Source organism: Cataglyphis hispanica, chromosome 3, assembly GCF_021464435.1.
Source record: "Cataglyphis hispanica isolate Lineage 1 chromosome 3, ULB_Chis1_1.0, whole genome shotgun sequence".
Taxonomy (NCBI): domain Eukaryota; kingdom Metazoa; phylum Arthropoda; class Insecta; order Hymenoptera; family Formicidae; genus Cataglyphis; species Cataglyphis hispanica.
The window spans coordinates 557,447-576,611 of record NC_065956.1 but is presented as its reverse complement, the minus strand read 5'-3'; the positions used below and the strand labels follow the sequence as shown (position 1 = coordinate 576,611).

Sequence of the window (19,165 nt, the reverse complement as noted above, 5' to 3'; positions counted from 1 at the left end):
TAAAATTTACTCTAAAAAATAAAAAATTTAATAAAAATTATAAAATTTTTGGATGAAATTCTTGAGAAATAGTGCAATTATTCTCAATAATTAGATTAAAATAAAATAAATTAAAAGCATCAAGCTTTTATCTATATCTAATTTTTATATATTATTAATTGATTCGTTATGTCAACAAAGTCATAATTTCCTGGTACCTGATAGAATAACAAAAAATTATATGGGAAAATATAACATGTATTTTTTTGTATGATTATCTATATATGTATGTATCTTGTGTGTGTTACAATATGTATAAATAGCTTATATAATAATTCTCATCACTTTATGTGTTACATAATTATCATATTATAATATCAGACCTCTTGATGCGCCAATTTTGATTTAATGCTTTTGAACTACTGTTCATTTTTATTGGCTTTATATTGCTATTCACTATTGCTCACAATTAATAAATGAGCCAATGTCCATATACACATCTTGTACTGCTTTTGCGCACAGCACTATAATAGTTTTAAAACGGCTGTGATTTGCATATCGCATCCAAGTTTTATCCTTCATAATGCAACGTATATTTCAACAATGATATCGTAAATGTATATATAATACACATAAGTCACACTGTTCTTTTCATATTGTACAATTAAAAATCTGCGACGTAGAAAACGTTTCAAAATTCTATTTACAAATTTCCATGATTTCTTTGAATCACTTTTAAAACATCTCTTAGACAAAGGGGTTAATATCAATTTTATGATATTGTCGCATTACAATCGATACTAGAATAATCAAGGCCTTAATCAAAATGTTAAGGTAAAATTTTTTAAAAATAATTATGTAGGGTAATATACGCTATTCTTACATTAGAAATATAATAATTGAATAAGATCTTTTTACTTAAGTGGAACAAAAAATTCTTTTGGTAAAATCCACAGCAAAATGGACAGCCATAGCATTTGGTGCTTTGTTAAGGCACCTTTAAGAGATTGCACAAGTGCTTTGCGACTTGGTGTCTTCCGTAACATTGAGATTATTATTGTAATTTCCGTGAAATGCCGAATCCTCGACGATTAAGGATGACTCGTGTGAGCGCTCCTCTTCGAGGGGAGCTGTATTGGAAGCGTGACTGATTGAAGAATGTCTCGAACGGGAGAGAGTACCGCGTTGATTGTTATTAGCGGACGGGGCCGGGCTCGGCGAAGGACTCTCCGATATCTGTTCTTGTTCCTGCTGTTGTTTAGTTATCACCAGTCTATTCAATAGCGATATTTGGCCTTGGATATTGGACATAAAAGGACGGTATCCTAGACTGAAAGCAGAATATGCAAGCAATATTATTTTTAAGATACTAAAAACTAATTTAGAAATATTGATTAATTAATAATTAATCAATATTTTTTGACAAATCTCAATTGAAAATTTAAATATGGACTCTACCAAGTAAATCAGAAATTTAAGAAAATACTTTTACAAAACAAAGATAAGCTAATTTGTTAAAGCAAATATTTTTATTTTAAATTACTAATTCTCAACATTTCAAAAATTGCTGCATATAGATATGTTCAATAAATGAGATGTTGAATATAATATAAGCATACCATTCCGACTGAGACCACTTGGTCAAGGTAAGCAATCCATCTCTTAGATTAATTATAGAGTCAAAAGTTTGCATTGGTGCATGCGCTGTCCTGACAGTTCTAGCCATGGCCGCCGCATCTCGAAGAACGGTAGCTACTACTGCAGCCCATCCTAAACAACTGCCTTCGAGAAACAACTGCAATAAATACCTGCAAAAATTTAAAAATAAACATATATGAAGTATCCAATTATAATGCTTAAAAGTGACAAATTTTGGACATTCTTAACATTAACGTTAAGAAATATGTGTAAAATATTAGTACCTGAGTTGTACTTCCGCCCGACCAATTGGCGCGGAAGTTGATGCAATCGTATTGAGTTCTGTAGATCCTACCGATTCCGGGGAAACCCAACATACAGAAGCAACAATAGATTCTGCGTCATCTCTCCATATTGTACTAGTATCGCTAAGAACGCTGTTGGCATCTGGGATTACAAATTCATACAACCACAATTACATAAATTACATATTTCTATACTAATAAATCAACATATATCTATACTCAAAATCTCTTTCCACCATTTGACAAAATATAAAAATTTGCAGCTTTACAAAATTTGCAAAGAGGCACTTGTTTAAATTAAAAAACAAAGAATACAATTCTCACCATTTATCAGATTTGGCGTTAATTTAGCTTCTGCAGTTGGAAACTGCGTCTCTAAGCTAGCAACAGGCGAGACCAACGTTGTATACGGTGGCCTACCACTTGGAAGACTAGTGTATCCACTATCGGGTAAATCAATGGCCAAATTCGGAGACAAGGTCTCGTCATCAGAGATTACAGAGTGTAGAGAGGTGAGGCTAGATCTTCGAAATTTTTGTAATGTCGGCAACGAAAGTGTTGGGTATGGAAATGCAAAATCTTCGTGAACCGCTTTTAAAGTGCCTACATAATCGTCGATTTTCGCTGCTCTATCACGCTCTCGAGCAAACCATGTTACTAGGTGGAAGTCGAGACGGGCCGCGAATCTACCCAAATCAGTCAAGCGGCGAGCTGAAAGCAACCGCCGGGCATGACGTTGTAAAATAACGTCAATAAAAAACTCCTCTGCCGATCCTTCCCTGGAACAAAAAAATATTAATTTAATTTAATTCAATTGACAATAAAAAATATTTTCGATCAGAATTTAAACCAAATATATAATTATTTTTTTAAATTAATATATATATTTAATTATAAACAATAAATATATAAAAAAATTAGTTAAATAAAAAATATACTTTAATCTAAAAAAAAATTTTTTTTTTTTAAATGATGCTATATAAATGAGTAATTTAGAATAAAAATTTTATGTTTTTGAGAAATTCTTAAAATATGATTCAAATGTATTTTCGATTTTAAATTTTGATTCTAGGTGCCTTAAATATCATTCATACAACTTCAAGATAATTTTCAAATGTAAAATCTTGAAAAAAATATTTACTTGTTCTCAGTTTTCTCGCTACTTTTCACTGTTGGAACTGATTTCTTTCGTCTCATAACAACATTCCGAGTTTTTTCAAGCATAGAGGATGGTGCAACATCTTTCTCGGTTTGCACTTTAGGTGTAACTGTAGTACTGTAACTACGACTCCTTGAAACTTGCATAGTACCCAAGACCAAGGATAGATCATCCTCGTGTGGAGAAAGAGGAGGTGTTTGAGGAGGGCCAACTAGTTTCGCACTACCACCCCATGATGTACGTGGAGACTCTACGTCATTCGGATCTAAATAAAAGATTAATCTGTAATAAATTGTGTGTGTATATATAATAGTTTATATTTATAAAAATCTATAAGATTATTTACCAATTGCTCTAAGAAACCTCACAAGATCTCTCGACAATTCCCATCTACCTTGCTCTAACGCGGCATCTAATAATAACGTGGCGTGCTGCCTGCTGACAGAAGATGGTTCTAAATTTTGTAAAATGATCAAATAGCTAGCAGCAGTATCGAGCTCTTGACGCTCCAGACAATCTTGTAATAGCTGCTTTGGAGGGCCGGCGACGGAAAATAGATACGGCCAAAGCGCGATTTCAGTTTTACGAGCGCATTGTACGACTGCTCTGGCCCAAACGCCGGGAAATTCGCGAATAAACTCCACGACGGACGGCAACTGAGCATCTGGAATAGGATCTTTACTTGTTGCTTCCTCCTCGAGAACCTCGTGAAGCAATAGTTCCAATGAATGCGGGAAATACGGCAACGCGGAACATGAACGTGCTATCTCCCATGCGTGATAGCCCAAATTTCGATGTATCAACTGACGCAGAATCTGATGCAAATATACTTGACTCTAAAATAAAAATCATTATCTTTAAGTAAGACACAGTTAATAAACGCAGGCAGTAAAGAAAATAACTTCAAATTTTTATATTTTAAAAACTTGTTTCGTGAATCTTCGTAAAGTAAAAATTTTCAAATAATTTTTTAAAACAAAATATATGTAATAATTCCAGTAAGAGAGTAATATATGAGATTAAATTTCTGTGTGTTACGTATCAATTTTATATATCTACAATTAAAAAAGTAAAAAATATTATTACTGTAAGTTCCAATAAATTGAAGGGCAGTGAAAAAGGCGAGTTAGTATCCGACGTAAACAGCACAGTATCGTTTTCGGCTCCAAGCAAAATCGCATCTTCAAAGAGTATCGCTAGTGGATAAATCCGCAAGTGAAAAGGCAGCATTATTCGCTTGCTCATAAAGGCGTGTGCCTTTTCTTGATGATTACGGAATAGCGGCAACCAAACTCGCATGCCATGTGCTCCACAAAATAACCATAGAGCCTCAGTTAAGTGCGGCTTGTCTCTCCTTGAGCGCAATGGCACCCAAACATTCTCGACGTATGATGCTAATACCGTTGGAGCGCCACACGTAAATCGAACTTCCGAGTTGTCAGTACAATGTTCACGTTGAACCATAAGAAGACGTCCAGAGACATTTAGTAGGAGGCTCTCGGGATGAGGATGACTGCCAGCAGTTTCTGCGCGAATCGTGGTCAACGTGGCACTAACCACGCAAGCAGGATGTATACACAATCCACTGACATCCACCGTCTGTATTCTCGTTAGCTCGATACCGCCAGCTTCTGAAATATACCATAGCATAGCCATTTCATTTATAAATAAAGATTAACTAAAATTCTTCTCAAAAGCAATCTCGGCGACTGATCCTATCACTTACCGATGCCATTTTGCAACTCCATATCATATATGCTAATCTGAGCATTGGAACAGAATGTTAAAAGCCTGTCTTTCATTGTATTCAATAATAACACCTGTGAAGGCATTCTAACGTTCTTGACATAATTATTATCAAGTCGAGTATCGCGTGGATAAATTCTAATCTCGTCTTTATCATCCAAGATGGAATAACTGCTAGCTATGAGATATCCTTTATGCCACAGCAGTCCACCAGTCACTATGAAATCCCGCTCTTGGCTCTCATTGCCGAACAATTTCCATTTTCTCGAGGGTAGGGAATAATGCGCTAATCCCGTTCGACCGGCAACCGCAAGGCTCAAACCTTCACTGTCTATTGCAGTATACTGTTATATACACATATAAAAATAAACATATAAATATATGATATAATATGATGAAATATAAAAGATAAAAAAGAGAAAACATTTAAAATATTTTTTCATTGATATAATTAATAATGTTCAATTACTGATAATGCTGTACGATTAACAAAAAATCGTATCAACTAATAAAATTAAATAATATGAAAATCAATAATTTATATACTATGAAAAGTTGGTTTCTATTCACAATTTTACTATTATTATATTTACCCGAATTGGCCAATTAGAACCACTGTATGCAGTTGGAATGGGTACAACGAGCCATTGCTTACAGCCAGCGAGTGTCTGAAGCATACTGTCATTGGGCATTTCAGAGGCAAGATGAAAACCTGAAGCCGACGAGGATAATCCAGCGCCTAAATTTAAATACAATCTGTCTTCGCCTTGAAGATATAGATGCCCATGATGGCCCATGCATGGGTTAATAGTCAGAGGACTTTTAGCAAAATCCAATTGGATGAGAGAACGACTTAAACTGGACGTTTCGTTTTCTTCGGTAACTGAAAGTCCGGGAGATTCTCGTAGCATCCACAACTGATAACCCTCTGCCGACCATTCCATCGTATGGATATGCAGAGGATTATCATGCATCAGATCCACTCGTAGGCCATAATCCCATTTCAAACTACAGAGTAACAGAGCACCAAAAGTACTCCACAATGCTAAGCCACCACCTTCCCACGCTAACGCAATAGCACAACTGTCAGGCGTCCATCTGAGACACCTAACGCTACCTGGTCGACCTGGATAATCTTTGGAAGATAGGCTCAGAGTGTGTGACATTTCTAAACCTCCTGTTGTTTCATCGACATAATAAACAATGCCTTCGGAGCTGCAAATCAAATGTATAAACATTAGGATTATATTAATTATATTTATGTTAATTATATTAATTAAACAATTATTTATAACACATATATTATTAATAAAAAAATATATGCTTTTCTTCTAATTATATACACATTTATAAGTACATTCTAATTATAACACATTTATAAGTACATTTATTAGTTTACTAAAAAATTGTAAAAATAACACTTACTTTTGCCTACCAATGGCAATTAGCCGATATTTATGATTAACAGCAGCACAAGTAGCATCATCTAAATCTCGAGCCCAAATTCCTTGCACTTGATTAGGATCAAACTTCAAAGATTGAGCAGTGAGAAATGCAGCTTTACCATTATTAAGCACAATAGCAAAGCCTCCAACAAGAGGTGAATATTCAATATCAGTGACATAGATATTGTTCTCTGTGAGTGGCACAGCCACAGTAGAGAGTTGTTGATCAATACTAAATGGTATACGTCTCAAGTCTAAAGAATAGTCGCGATTCATAGTACCATCCCATTTGTGACGCACTACATGGCTAGTTTTGGTTGCTACCATGAGCTCATCTCGTATACAAACTAATGAACTGATTCCACCGTCAATCCAAGCTGACTTTTCCTATAAAACAAATGTAATTACTTTATATAATATGAATAAATTAAATGATTTAATCAGTTTTGTAACCAATAATTAATTTTTATTTAAAACTTCTCATTATATGTATATATTTAACAAGATGATAAATCATCAGCAAACTTACAATACTCAAAACAAGAGATGGAATGACTTCTTTAATAAATAATTCTGCGCTATCTCGTTTCAGGCTGGTGACTGGTGAATCTCGTTGTTCGTAAAGTCCCCGGCCCTCTGGACTGCTGTCTGAGAGCCGATAGAATAATAAATAACTGTCTGATGTTGCAATAACCAGCATACTCGAGTCTGGTCTCCATTGTACCAAAACATTCTCACCATGCTTTTGTAAAGAAACTGCAGATCGTCTGCTAAATACAATTGGTACACAAGGCTATAACACACAAATTGTTTTGACAGTTATTAAATATTAAAACATATCCATGAAAAACTACAATAAGAATTATGTGTAGTTTAACAATTTATAGAAAATTTAATTGTAAAAAATTTAAAACAAATTATAAAAGATTATTAAACTTAAATACATTAATCTCAATATATAAAATATTATTATTATCGCTATTATAGCAAATACCTTATTTATGACAAAAAAAATATACTTGTATACAGAAGTGTTTTTAACAAGTGTGTGTATGTATATGTGTGTGTATATATCTCAACTATAGAGTTAATATGATTTAGTAAAGTTGATCTTAATGAAGAATGAATCATTTTAAAAATAAATAAGAAGATTCCTAAGTTTAGTAAGCAGATTTCTTTTGATATAAAATATATACCTTGCAATACCAGATGGTAAGAGCATCCGTAGTGAGAACGGCAAAGAGAATTTTGTCTCTGTTGCACACCACGGCGTTTATTTCACTTGGCTCATTAGAATTTAGAACCCGCGGCCATCCTACGGGGAAAAACATGATTTCCGCGAGAACGTCTTGTTACTTCTCCTCAAATCTCTCTCATGTTTCGCCTACGTTTATCCCCGACATTGCAAATTTGACAAGTAAACAGTCCCTAACCTCTCCACACATAGCGCAATTAAAATAGGTTTAATGGCAACTGAAATGGAATGTATGTGAAATGCACATTGCATGTATAACGTTATTAGAAGAACTGTTATTTTCAGCTGAATATCCTGCATTTTTTATTAATTGATTTAATTTTTTCCTTTTCTCTTCTCAATATAAACTCGACGTCATACAATGTGCCTTACATTTCCGATATAGGCATTTTCGAGTCAGACATATCCATGTGTGTATATAAATATTCGCGTTATAAATATGAAAATAGTAAAAATTAAATTTAAAGCTACGTATATCTTATTAATTTAATTCTTTGTATAACGCGTTATTTTATTTATCTTATGTTTTAATTTGTTTCGTATGCTAAAAGAATTCGAATCCTTATTATAATTATAATAAGATTCGGGTTCTCACTAAAATATTTTCGAGTTACAAATCAGCTGATCAGTTCTGTCAAGCGCGTAATTTCTCTTATGTTTTGCGGAAAAAATATATGGCATGCGATTACGCGTGAGTAATTTAAAATAATTGCAATATGAATCATACTACATTGCCTAAATGTTTTTGAACTCGATTGGCTACGCCATATTGAATATTTTTTTAATAATGATGCCCGTATGTTATTACACTGAAAACTGTGAAAACTGATTCATATATATTTATTTCGATAGTCTTGAAATACTTTGTTTCTTTCGTGTATTTTTCGTTCATATTCATTGTTTTTTTTCCTTATACATTTGTTTTCTATATTCTATATGCGATCTGCTCAGTTACATCTGGTCCAAAAAATGTCATTTTGCCAAAACGATTTTTATCTATGATATATCAGTTTTATAATTCTCATTTGTAAGAAATAAATTACGATTGTGTATTTAATGCATTTATTGAATAATACAGCTTTTTAATTGAAATCTTTATGTGGAAATATCTATGTAACATATTTAAGCAAATTACAAGGAAAATGAGGAATCGGGTTGCATACTGGTGATAATGAATCACCGGTATCTCGTTTCCGTAGCTTTTTTTATTTTCGCTCTTACTCGTCATCATTGGTATTTATGTACATGTACAGAAAACTGTTATAACCAATGTAATTTGTAGAAGAATCGCGGGATAAAAGATGCCGAGTTATTGCAAAAGACATCGTATTTTTTTGTGCACGCACTTGTTAACGTTAGTCAATAAAAGAAATATATCGTAGAAAAAGTATTTTCCAAAGAACTTGGATTTACCTTATCTATATAATTGCATATATAATAGAAAGATAATTATTAGAAAAAACAACAGGTCCCATATCCCACAACGAAATCTACTTTTGCCAAGGCCTATTGCCGTTGTCTCTTTAGAGTTTCCTGAATTAATACAGACAGTCTCTCTTTGAATGTGATTAATATATAAAAAGCTACCAAGAAGACAAAAAATATACGGATCATTGCCGCGATTTTAATCTCTGATCGGATCGTATACCATAGATGTTAGAGCGATAAATGAGGAGTTTTCTTCAAAAAGGATGACAAACGTGACTCGATGTTAATCGAGTGACAATGTCGACATAAAGTAATGACATGTTCTTCTCGAATATCGGGTATACAGAATTTTATTTCCGCATAATTAGAAAATATAATTAAGCCGCGCTAAATTATGATGTTGATGTTCATTATGAAGTTGTTAGATAGCTCGCGCGATGTCCGCTCTCCCTCCTTGAATGTGATTCCAACGAGATGAAAGCACGCGCATCGTCGCTGACCCGGTATACATTCCGTCGACCACGGCGTTTCCTTTCCTGCGAAATTCTTTGCGGTGGAAAAAGTGACGGAGTAACCGTTTCGACAAACGAAATGTCCGCGTGCCGAGGAAGCGCGGCAGCCGCGCGACTTCGCACACGCGAAGAACCGATCTTTGCGATTGGATTGTAGTTTTCTCATTCTTGGCAACTGGTAGTTGTATGGATTCAGCTAGCGATGGTGATGTAACATTCATCTCGCACGAATCACACAAGAGAGGGCGAGCTACGTCGGCTGATGTACTCCGGCGTCCACCCATATTCGCACGGAAACTATCGGTATATGCACGGAAACTATTACAGTAGTTATTTCTTCTTCTGGGCTTTCTCAGCGGCCTTGGTGACTTTGCCAGTTTGATCCTTAAAGGTGACGGCCTTGATGACGCCGACGGCTACCGTCTGACGCATATCACGAACCGCGAAACGTCCCAGAGGCGGGAATTCCTGGAAAGCCTCGACGCACATGGGCTTGCTGGGAACCAGGTTGACGATGGCGGCATCACCGGATTTGATAGCTTTCGGATTTTCTTCGGTAGTCTTGCCAGTACGACGGTCGCACTTCTCCTTAATCTCGGCGAACTTGCAGGCAATGTGAGCGGTGTGACAATCCAACACAGGCGTGTATCCGTTACTAATCTGACCGGGATGATTGAGCACGATAACCTGCACGAAATAAATAATTACGTTAATTATATGCTCATAATTCATATATTTTATGTTTTAAATATAATAAATTTTTTAAGTTAAGACACTCAGACGTACTCAGCCATCATTAGAACAAATCTTCCGGTGGAAACCGCGAATGAGATATATATGTTTTCATCATAGTGTCAATAATAGGGAGGAGTAAAGAGTATAATTAAGTGCACTAGACATACCTGTGCGGTGAAGTCAGCAGCACCTTTGGGCGGGTTGTTCTTAGAGTCTCCCGCAACATATCCACGACGCAATTCTTTAACAGATACGTTCTTAACGTTGAAACCAACGTTGTCACCAGGCACAGCCTCTTGAAGGGCTTCATGATGCATTTCGACGGATTTAACTTCAGTGGTCAGTCCAACAGGTGCAAAGGTAACAACCATACCGGGTTTCAGCACACCAGTCTCGACACGACCGACAGGTACCGTTCCAATACCACCAATCTTGTACACGTCCTGCAATTATAAGAAAACATTATTAGCTTGATTCAGCAAAATTAGTTATTTTATAGACAATATCTTGTAGAATCAGACACTCTAAACCATCAATGGATCGAGAATCCTCCGGTGGAAACCGCGAATGAGATTATAAAAATATCATCATGTAAAATTATTCATGCTAAAAAATTGAGAATCATGATTGAAATATCGAAGTTACCTGAAGGGGAAGACGAAGGGCCTTATCGGTCGGCCTAGTGGGTGGCAGGATAGCATCGAGGGCTTCGATAAGGCATTTGCCGTCGGCTTTGCCTTCCTTACGCTCCACAGACCATCCTTTGAACCAGGGCATCTTAGAGGATGGCTCCAGCATATTATCTCCATGCCAACCGGAAATGGGAACAAACGCGACTGCGGCCGGGTTGTAGCCGATTTTTTTGATGTACGACGATACTTCCTTCTTGATTTCCTCGAATCGGGTCTCGGAGTACGGAGGCTCGGTGGAATCCATTTTGTTAACTCCGACGATCAATTGCTTGACGCCGAGAGTAAAGGCGAGCAAGGCGTGCTCACGGGTCTGTCCATTCTTCGAGATACCTGCCTCGAACTCGCCAGTACCAGCGGCGACAATCAGCACAGCGCAATCAGCTTGCGAGGTACCCGTGATCATGTTCTTAATAAAATCTCTGTGTCCAGGAGCGTCGATGATGGTGACATAGTATTTGGATGTTTCAAACTTCCACAAGGCAATATCAATTGTAATACCACGTTCACGCTCAGCTTTCAATTTATCCAATACCCAAGCATATTTGAAGGAACCTTTGCCCATCTAAAAAAAACAATTGTTTCTTTTATTTCAAATTTTTCTTGTCTTTTTCATTAAATATCTTTATTACACAGATGTGTTTTTATGTTGAATAAGATTTTTAAATAAAATAACATTTTTTCTACTATCAATAGAGTTGATGATAACCTCTTAATAAAAATTACAAATAAGAAAAAAGATATTGCTATATCATAATACATTATGCAATTATGACATTATAGTGTAGTTTAAACAGCATATTTTTATATTTTAAAAAAGTTATTACCTCCTGGGCTTCCTTCTCAAACTTCTCAATGGTACGCTTGTCAATACCACCGCATTTGTAAATCAGATGGCCAGTTGTAGTGGATTTGCCAGAATCGACATGTCCAATGACGACAATATTAATATGAGTCTTCTCTTTACCCATCTTGTAGTTTTAGGCAGTTTTCCTGTACACGATTTTAAACTGAAAAAAAATAAAAATAAATGGATTAAATAAAGATATACCAATCAACAAAGATTCAAAAGAATAATATGCAACAATTATTAATTCTTAATATTAAAAACTATCCGACAATTCGTATCAGGTTATGACTGATAATGCGATATGCAATATAAAATCGGATGATGATTGAAGCAATTGTGAGTTTGAGGAGAAATTCTCACAATTCATATTTTAGAAATATCTTGCGCGACACGCAATAAACGTCATTCGATTCGATATTGCACAACATGATGCAATTGCCCTTGGATGCGTGCTTAAGGCGCGAATATTCGATCGGAGTACTCGATTCTTCAACGGTGTCTTTGTCCGCCGTCCACGTGGCCGAACGTGAACATTCGAGAATGGTAACCGGCAGCCATCTTGTAAATGACGAGGAGCGGCGCGCTGTTGCCACAATTTTCGCGTCGCTCAGCAGCGGCGTCATGATGCCACGTTATTGCGGATTCTTTTCACGAGATTCTCCATCATCCAAATGGACCGAGCGTGCCATTGTCCGCGACCCCTTCATGAAATCGTGGAACTCCGTGTGGCGGCCATTCGGTCGATTTTTAACGAATCACGCCGCGATCGAATGGCCAAATATGCATATTTCGCAGCTCGAAACATGCATGGAAAATTACGCGAGTTTTCAAGATGCGAATTGCCGGTAACTTTCCAGAAAAGGGAAAGAGATTAAATTCCACGATTCTTACGAAATCGAATTATTATCGTTACAAATACCCGGATTTCCCTTGCGTTTTCACAATGGATGACGAATAGTTAATATCGCGATAAATTGCTCTCCGGAAACGTTCGATGCTCGAAGTGGCGAGTCGAGATACCGCCCAGTTCTTTATCGGACTGCGAATATCCCCAATAACGAGATCCGATATTATTTCCCAATATATGCTACTTTATTTTTACGATTGGTATATTATTTTAACGCGATTCTCGTCTTCACCGTTTTTTTCTCGATTAAAAAACAGAGACAAAGAATTTTGAGGAATGCTACGATTGCGAACCGTTAATAACGTCCCGGCAATATTCAGGATAAATTCGGATAAATTCCCGTGATCCCGTTTCGACAGTCTGAAATCGATCCCGTACATTCCGGAGGACGATGCGCAAGGTCGTCATGTTGCATACGGTCTCCAGATCGCGGAGACTTCGCGAAGGAGAACTTTAACCTCGTGCTTCCGGTTATCGGCTTCGTCCCGTTCGCGTATGTCGTAAGTATCGCGATCTTTTTCCACGGATCGGAATTGAAAACACGCGTGGATCGAGACACGGAGTCTCGAATCTTCTCCGGCGACGAACAACTCGCGATCGTCGAGCTCCAGCGCCCTGACAGGCACACGGCCGCCATAGTGCATCCGGTCTCTCTCGCGATCCTGGACGCGTCCATTGCCGACACCATTCCACCGGCGTTTTACTTTTCCCGATCACGTTCGTCCGAATCTCTCTTTTCATTACCAACGATGATAACACGGGACGGGCGAGTCGACGCTCGGTCGTCGACACGCTACTTTATACGCTGATTTCCGACCAGCCGGCGAGAAGGATCGAAAGGGAGGAGCACCGACCTGCCATGCGGCCGTTCGACGAAACCGAAAAATTATACGAAAAGCCGCGACGAAATCGAGAAACTGCTTGCACAACACAGCACGCCATAATCCCGGCCGTCGTTTTATTCCGTACCCGTTGTACGATGCTATATCCTCAGTACGAGATTTGTTGGATAGTAATCCGCTGCGCGAACTTAGAACAACCACTCACCTCCAAGCGCCACGACAGAAAGAGACCGTGCAACGAGGTGACATGCGCATTGCGCATACGACTTCTCGACCGAAACCTCGCAACCAGCGTCGCCACCGCGTCGACACTAGCGCCATCTATCATCGTTCCGAGATTATTTTAAAGTATCGAGTGTTAGACACTAAACTCGTAGCGACAAACCTGCGAAATAATTTTATTTTTATATTTTCGTTTTTTCCCTTTAACGGGAATTTTTTTCTTACCCGCTTGCAGTTCATCGGACACGTCTGGGTTCGAGGCTTCAGTTACGCATGCGCGCACCGCGCATATCGCAAGCTCCCATAAAGTTAGCCGGTCAACATTCACTTTTATAATTTTTTTTTTTTTTTTTACGAATCGTTTGTTAGTCATTTGTTGGTGATTGTTGGCCTAATTACAACGTTTGTTGATTAATATTTTTTTGAAAATACAAAAATACCGTATATGTCACAGCATCGTCATACGAGATGATACTCCAAACGACTCTACCTTCTCCCCCCTCCATTCCTCCAGGCATTAGTTTTTTTCGTTTTTTATGGCAAATATAAACCAACAAACATTTTAATTATTTTTTCCATAACCAATAAACAATTGCGCATCGATTGAATTAAATTTGAAACAAAAATAACATCTTTCCGGCTAACTTCACACAAAATTTTTGTTTTTGTATTTTCAAGAAAAATATTAACCAACAAACGTTGTAGTTAGATCAACAATCAACAAACGACTAACAAACGATTCATTAAAAAAAAAAAAATTATAAGTGTTGACCGGCTAACTTTATGGAGCTCGCAATCGACCCTCTGATAAATATCTGAAGTATCAGAACGCAGCGCGCATTACGCAGCCTCGCAGCCCATTCGTCGATCACCGCACATGCGCAATAAACACGATCCGATACAGAAGACTTCTTCGAAGACGCAATCGTATACAATCTAAAAATCTAAATGATAATTCGAATTCGAGATTCTCAAAATTTTCTTATGTAGCTGCTTACAGTGTGGTACATAATTTGTCTCATTAGTAGATATATGTAAATCTACCGAAAGAAGAAGAATTTGAGAACACGAATTGTGTTAATTACTTTGGTTATTTTATATATTGCAGTGCCGTGTTCATTGTTTTCATTCTTCTCACGGAAAAGTAATTAATATTATCTCTTCTTTATGTATTTTGTTCTTTACATCATTGTTATGTACATGTTTTATTCGTTTTTAGACACATTGGAGAATAAAATGTCAGACATGTCGGACATAACTTTTGATGAGACTTCTGCAAATTTATTCTCGAATGAAAATTCGTCAACAAACTTGAACACTGATATTGCTAGTTCAGACTGTAAGAATTTATTTAAATATTGTTTACATTGTTAATAATGTTATTTTTAATACCATAATATATATTTTATTGTAGTAGATTCCATGTCTGTTTACATTGACGAATCAGAATTCTCTAACGACATACATGAATGGAAGGGTATGAGCATGAATGAAATACGTAAAGGTTGTGGCACATATGAATATCAAGAACATCCACCAATTGTTTTTTCAGCTAAGCATACAGTGCTATTTAGGGTATATAATTTTATATAAATAACAAACATCAATTTTTGATATCAATTTTTTTTATTATACAAATATGTATATCTTTTGTCTGATTAGTTACCATTGTCTATGCATGAACCACCAAAACCTTATCCGACACATAAAATAGACAAATGGAACCATGGATATGTACGATTGCCATGTTCTGCACATTGTTTTTATCCAGTAGAACAGGTATGATATATAGATCTCCATTATTCATCCAATTTTGATAATAGATTCCCTAACAAATGTAGATACAATTTTTTCTTAGAAAATATTGAAAAGAAAGTTAATATTAATCACAAATGTAAAATTTTTAATATATACCTTTGTAATTAAATTTCTAATTATATTTATACAACACTCTATTATAGTTGATCTCATATTAGTTGATGTTAAATATAATTTTGGGATTTATTTGCCTTTTCTTAAACTTAATTTATAAAAAAGACTTTTTGTAATTGTTTGTAATTCAAGTCATTATTATCTGAATATATTTTTGTTAAAAAAAATAATTTTGAATTTGTTTCTAAAATCTATTATTAAAATCATGAATCATGAAATATATTGTATAAAAAAGAAAATATTAGATTTATGATGATTATATGATAAGATACTTAGTAATAATGGCATTCTAGTTATATTTTATATTAGGCACAGAATTATTGATATAATTAAACTTTACATTTTAGAAAAGTGGAGATCGTAACTGTCGAAATAGATGGGATATGATTCAGGAAGCTTTGCTGAGAAACATTCTCTCCAGTCAACAATTAGAAAATGCTATACTTTCGTATAATCAAATATATGCCCAACGTTGGAACTTTGCAGCGCTCCATCACTTTTTTTCAGAGGTATGTTGTATGATATTTGCTATATCACATCTGAAAATATTATAAATTTAAAAATTTTTATTAAAAGTAATTTTAATTGAAGGTATTGGATCCAGAAGAGACGGCCATCTTCTTCAAAACTTTAATGCCAAAAATAGTCCAGCTTGCTCTGCAACTTCCTATGCTGCTAACCGGTGCGATACCTCTTCTGAAACGTCACACTAATAGTTTTATTAGTTTAAGCCAATTGCAAGTGGCTTCGTTACTAGCAAATGCATTTTTTTGTACATTTCCTAGACGCAATTCCAGTAATCCACAATCGGAATATGCAACATATCCATATATTAATTTTAATAGGTAATATTTTAAATAATGTATGTATTGTTTATATTGCACTTCTCTATTAGAAAATAGAAAATATATAATTTTCTCTAATAAATACATTTTATACATTGGTTGTATATTTCAGATTGTTTGCTGCCTATAGTGAGGAAAAACATAATCAATGTGAATCAGTTATGGAAAAAATCAAATGTCTTCTCCATTATTTTAGGAGAGTAACAGCAAAAGGTGAGCATATTATAGTTGTGGATTCTTTTATATAATAAAAATTCATGCATTTTAGTATCATAATTGAATATAATAGACACAGAATCTAAATTATGTTACGCTTTTTACATAGAGCAGCACCTGAAGGTGTAATAACAATCGAACGGCGTTATATTCCACGTGAAAATTGTCCGAAATGGAACTTACAGAATCAAAAATTGCCACCACTGCATATAACAAGTAAAGGGACTATTGAAAATGAAGGAGCTGGATTACTTCAAGTAGACTTTGCAAACAAGTTAGTCTTTACTGTATAATTTCAGTATAAACTCGCAATTTTATCATGTATAAAACATAACATGAATATAGAATAGATAGAGAACAGAGATGTAAGAAAATTTTTCTTTTGGAGTATTATTTATTAATACTGCTTTTTTTTATCTTGAATAGATATGTGGGTGGAGGTGTGTTAGGTTTAGGATGTGTACAGGAGGAAATACGATTTGTTATATGTCCAGAGCTTATGGTTACTATGTTAGTTACGGAAGAATTAGATGACACCGAGGCTCTCATTGTCAGTGGTATTGAACGATACAGCAAATATGAAGGTTACAGTAACACCTTTAAATGGAAAGGAGATTTCGTAGACGAAACGCCCAGAGATGACAGCTGCAGGCGTAGGACGTCAGTTGTTGCCATTGATGCCCTTTATTTTAGACAGCCTTCGTTACAGTTCGAAATCGATAATATAACTCGTGAACTCAATAAGGTTTGTAATTATAATGTAATTTTTATAATTAGAATTTAATCTATATGTAGGAGTTAATAAAATTTAATTTTTAAAATCAATCAAAATAATTTTATTTATAAATATATTTAATAAATTGTTTATAAATTATAAAATATATATTATAATTTTTATATATTATATAGATATATGTTAATATTAATATTTAATAATTTTCAATTTAATTTTATTGCTTTAATATGTTTTCATCATAATTATGAAACTGTTAACTGTGTAAATTATCAAAAATTGTCATTATTTTCACTCGCAAGGTTATGCTTATAATGCAATTGTTTTTAGTTTTGAAAAAAAAAAAAAAAACAAAAGTGTTATTTTCTATAGGCTTATGTTGGATTTATTGGATCTGATATTTATAAGAATAATCTATCCGCCATTGCAACGGGAAACTGGGGATGCGGAGCGTTTCGTGGAAACCCGAAGTTAAAAGTATTGATACAATTAATGGCTGCTGCAGTTGCAGGTCGATCTATGGTCTATTTTACTTTTGGAGACACATTGCTGAGAGACGATGTGGCAGCAATGTACAAGCATTTAGTTCAGCATGATGTTAATATAGGTATCAATTTTTAAATTCATTCAAGAGTATTAATATATACGAGATGTTAAGATTTCATACATTTATTTATATATAAATGTATATCTTTTTAGCGCGACTTTACTCGATGATATCAGAATATTATCAAGAATCTACAGTATTAAGTGATCATTCGGATTTTTATCATTCCTTGTACAACAAAAGCAGGATAAAACCGTCGAGCATACGTTTTCCGACAAAGAATAAAAGTTTCTTGGATATTTTTGCCAAAGACACGTTATCTCAAAGAAGCAAAAATGTACTAATAAATAAAGATAAGCATCTTTATGAAATGACGGAAGAGCAACAGATAATAAATTGGCTGGCAAGTTGTGATGATAATAGCGACAATAATATTAAATTTGACACAAAGAACGCGTGTGACGATAAAACTAAAAGTAATCTAAAAGAAGCGAACAGTGTTATTGAAAATTTACACATAGAGAAACATTTTGTAAATGATATTGTTGGAGAGAACAAAAATCAGGAAGATAAGGTATTGTATAAGTTGAGCAAAAGTGTAAATTCTTCAAGTTTGAAAGAATCGACTACTCAACATTCTATTGACAAGTCAAAGAATATAAAACCCGAGTTCTCATTGGAATCGTCAGAATTAAACAATAGTGAATCTATTAAAATTTTAAAAGACTGTTCAGTTTCGGAATCTCTTAAACAAAAATCATTTCCAAGAAAGAGCAACCAAAGGAAGATATCGGACGGTCGAGATACATCAAAAAAGATCAAACCCGAATTATCGTTGGAATCATCAGAATTAAATGGCAACGAATCTATTAAAATCTTAAAAGATTATCTCTCTCCGGAATCGCATAAACATAAATCATCTCCGAGAAAGAGTGGCCAAACAAAGATTTCGGACTTTTTCCAACGAGTATCATGAATAATATCGAACAATTATTTTTTTTCATACAATGCAGTCTGCTCTTGCAGATTTTATTTATAATTCTAAACATTCTCTGTATATTCTGTAATCTTGAACCAAATAACAAAATGTAAATAAAATTCTGTGTAAAATGATTATTCGAACATTAACATCTTTTCGTTTTATATTTCTTTTTTAATTTTAAAAATATGTCTCATTGTA

General features: G+C 35.0%; 3 protein-coding genes across 7 annotated transcripts; 1 reads left to right on the top strand and 2 right to left on the bottom strand.

Annotated features, from left to right (window-relative positions):
* Positions 1 to 204: 204 nt before the first annotated feature.
* On the bottom strand, positions 205 to 7,930 carry LOC126848428 (guanine nucleotide exchange factor subunit Rich). 3 transcript variants are annotated; one of them, XM_050589325.1, is made up of 13 exons: positions 7,469 to 7,930; positions 7,011 to 7,065; positions 6,802 to 6,920; positions 6,253 to 6,659; positions 5,421 to 6,042; positions 4,808 to 5,171; positions 4,168 to 4,712; positions 3,428 to 3,917; positions 3,064 to 3,346; positions 2,247 to 2,701; positions 1,902 to 2,064; positions 1,599 to 1,787; positions 205 to 1,309 (listed from the first exon to the last, which is right to left on the bottom strand). In XM_050589325.1, exons 1-13 carry the CDS (start codon positions 7,601 to 7,603, stop codon positions 979 to 981), a joined length of 4,158 nt encoding a protein of 1,385 aa, XP_050445282.1. In that variant the 5' UTR covers positions 7,604 to 7,930; the 3' UTR covers positions 205 to 978. The 3 variants fall into 3 exon arrangements, with proteins under 3 accessions (XP_050445282.1, XP_050445280.1, XP_050445281.1); XM_050589323.1 differs by having other exon boundaries at positions 6,802 to 7,065; XM_050589324.1 differs by having other exon boundaries at positions 4,168 to 4,709; positions 6,802 to 7,065.
* A 782-nt stretch (positions 7,931 to 8,712) lies between these two features.
* On the bottom strand, positions 8,713 to 13,834 carry LOC126848087 (elongation factor 1-alpha). 2 transcript variants are annotated; one of them, XM_050588656.1, is made up of 5 exons: positions 13,696 to 13,834; positions 11,719 to 11,901; positions 10,848 to 11,456; positions 10,370 to 10,645; positions 8,713 to 10,154 (listed from the first exon to the last, which is right to left on the bottom strand). In XM_050588656.1, exons 2-5 carry the CDS (start codon positions 11,860 to 11,862, stop codon positions 9,798 to 9,800), a joined length of 1,386 nt encoding a protein of 461 aa, XP_050444613.1. In that variant the 5' UTR covers positions 11,863 to 11,901; positions 13,696 to 13,834; the 3' UTR covers positions 8,713 to 9,797. The 2 variants fall into 2 exon arrangements, with proteins under 2 accessions (XP_050444613.1, XP_050444614.1); XM_050588657.1 differs by lacking the exon at positions 13,696 to 13,834 and adding an exon at positions 13,618 to 13,642.
* A 107-nt stretch (positions 13,835 to 13,941) lies between these two features.
* On the top strand, positions 13,942 to 19,098 carry LOC126848086 (poly(ADP-ribose) glycohydrolase-like). Of its 2 annotated transcripts, none has more exons than XM_050588654.1 (11): positions 13,942 to 14,856; positions 14,932 to 15,051; positions 15,130 to 15,287; positions 15,375 to 15,491; positions 15,992 to 16,153; positions 16,236 to 16,489; positions 16,602 to 16,702; positions 16,820 to 16,979; positions 17,132 to 17,450; positions 17,811 to 18,045; positions 18,138 to 19,098. In XM_050588654.1, exons 2-11 carry the CDS (start codon positions 14,949 to 14,951, stop codon positions 18,959 to 18,961), a joined length of 2,433 nt encoding a protein of 810 aa, XP_050444611.1. In that variant the 5' UTR covers positions 13,942 to 14,856; positions 14,932 to 14,948; the 3' UTR covers positions 18,962 to 19,098. The 2 variants fall into 2 exon arrangements, with proteins under 2 accessions (XP_050444611.1, XP_050444610.1); XM_050588653.1 differs by having other exon boundaries at positions 14,219 to 14,856; positions 15,127 to 15,287.
* The last annotated feature ends 67 nt before the right edge of the window (positions 19,099 to 19,165 follow it).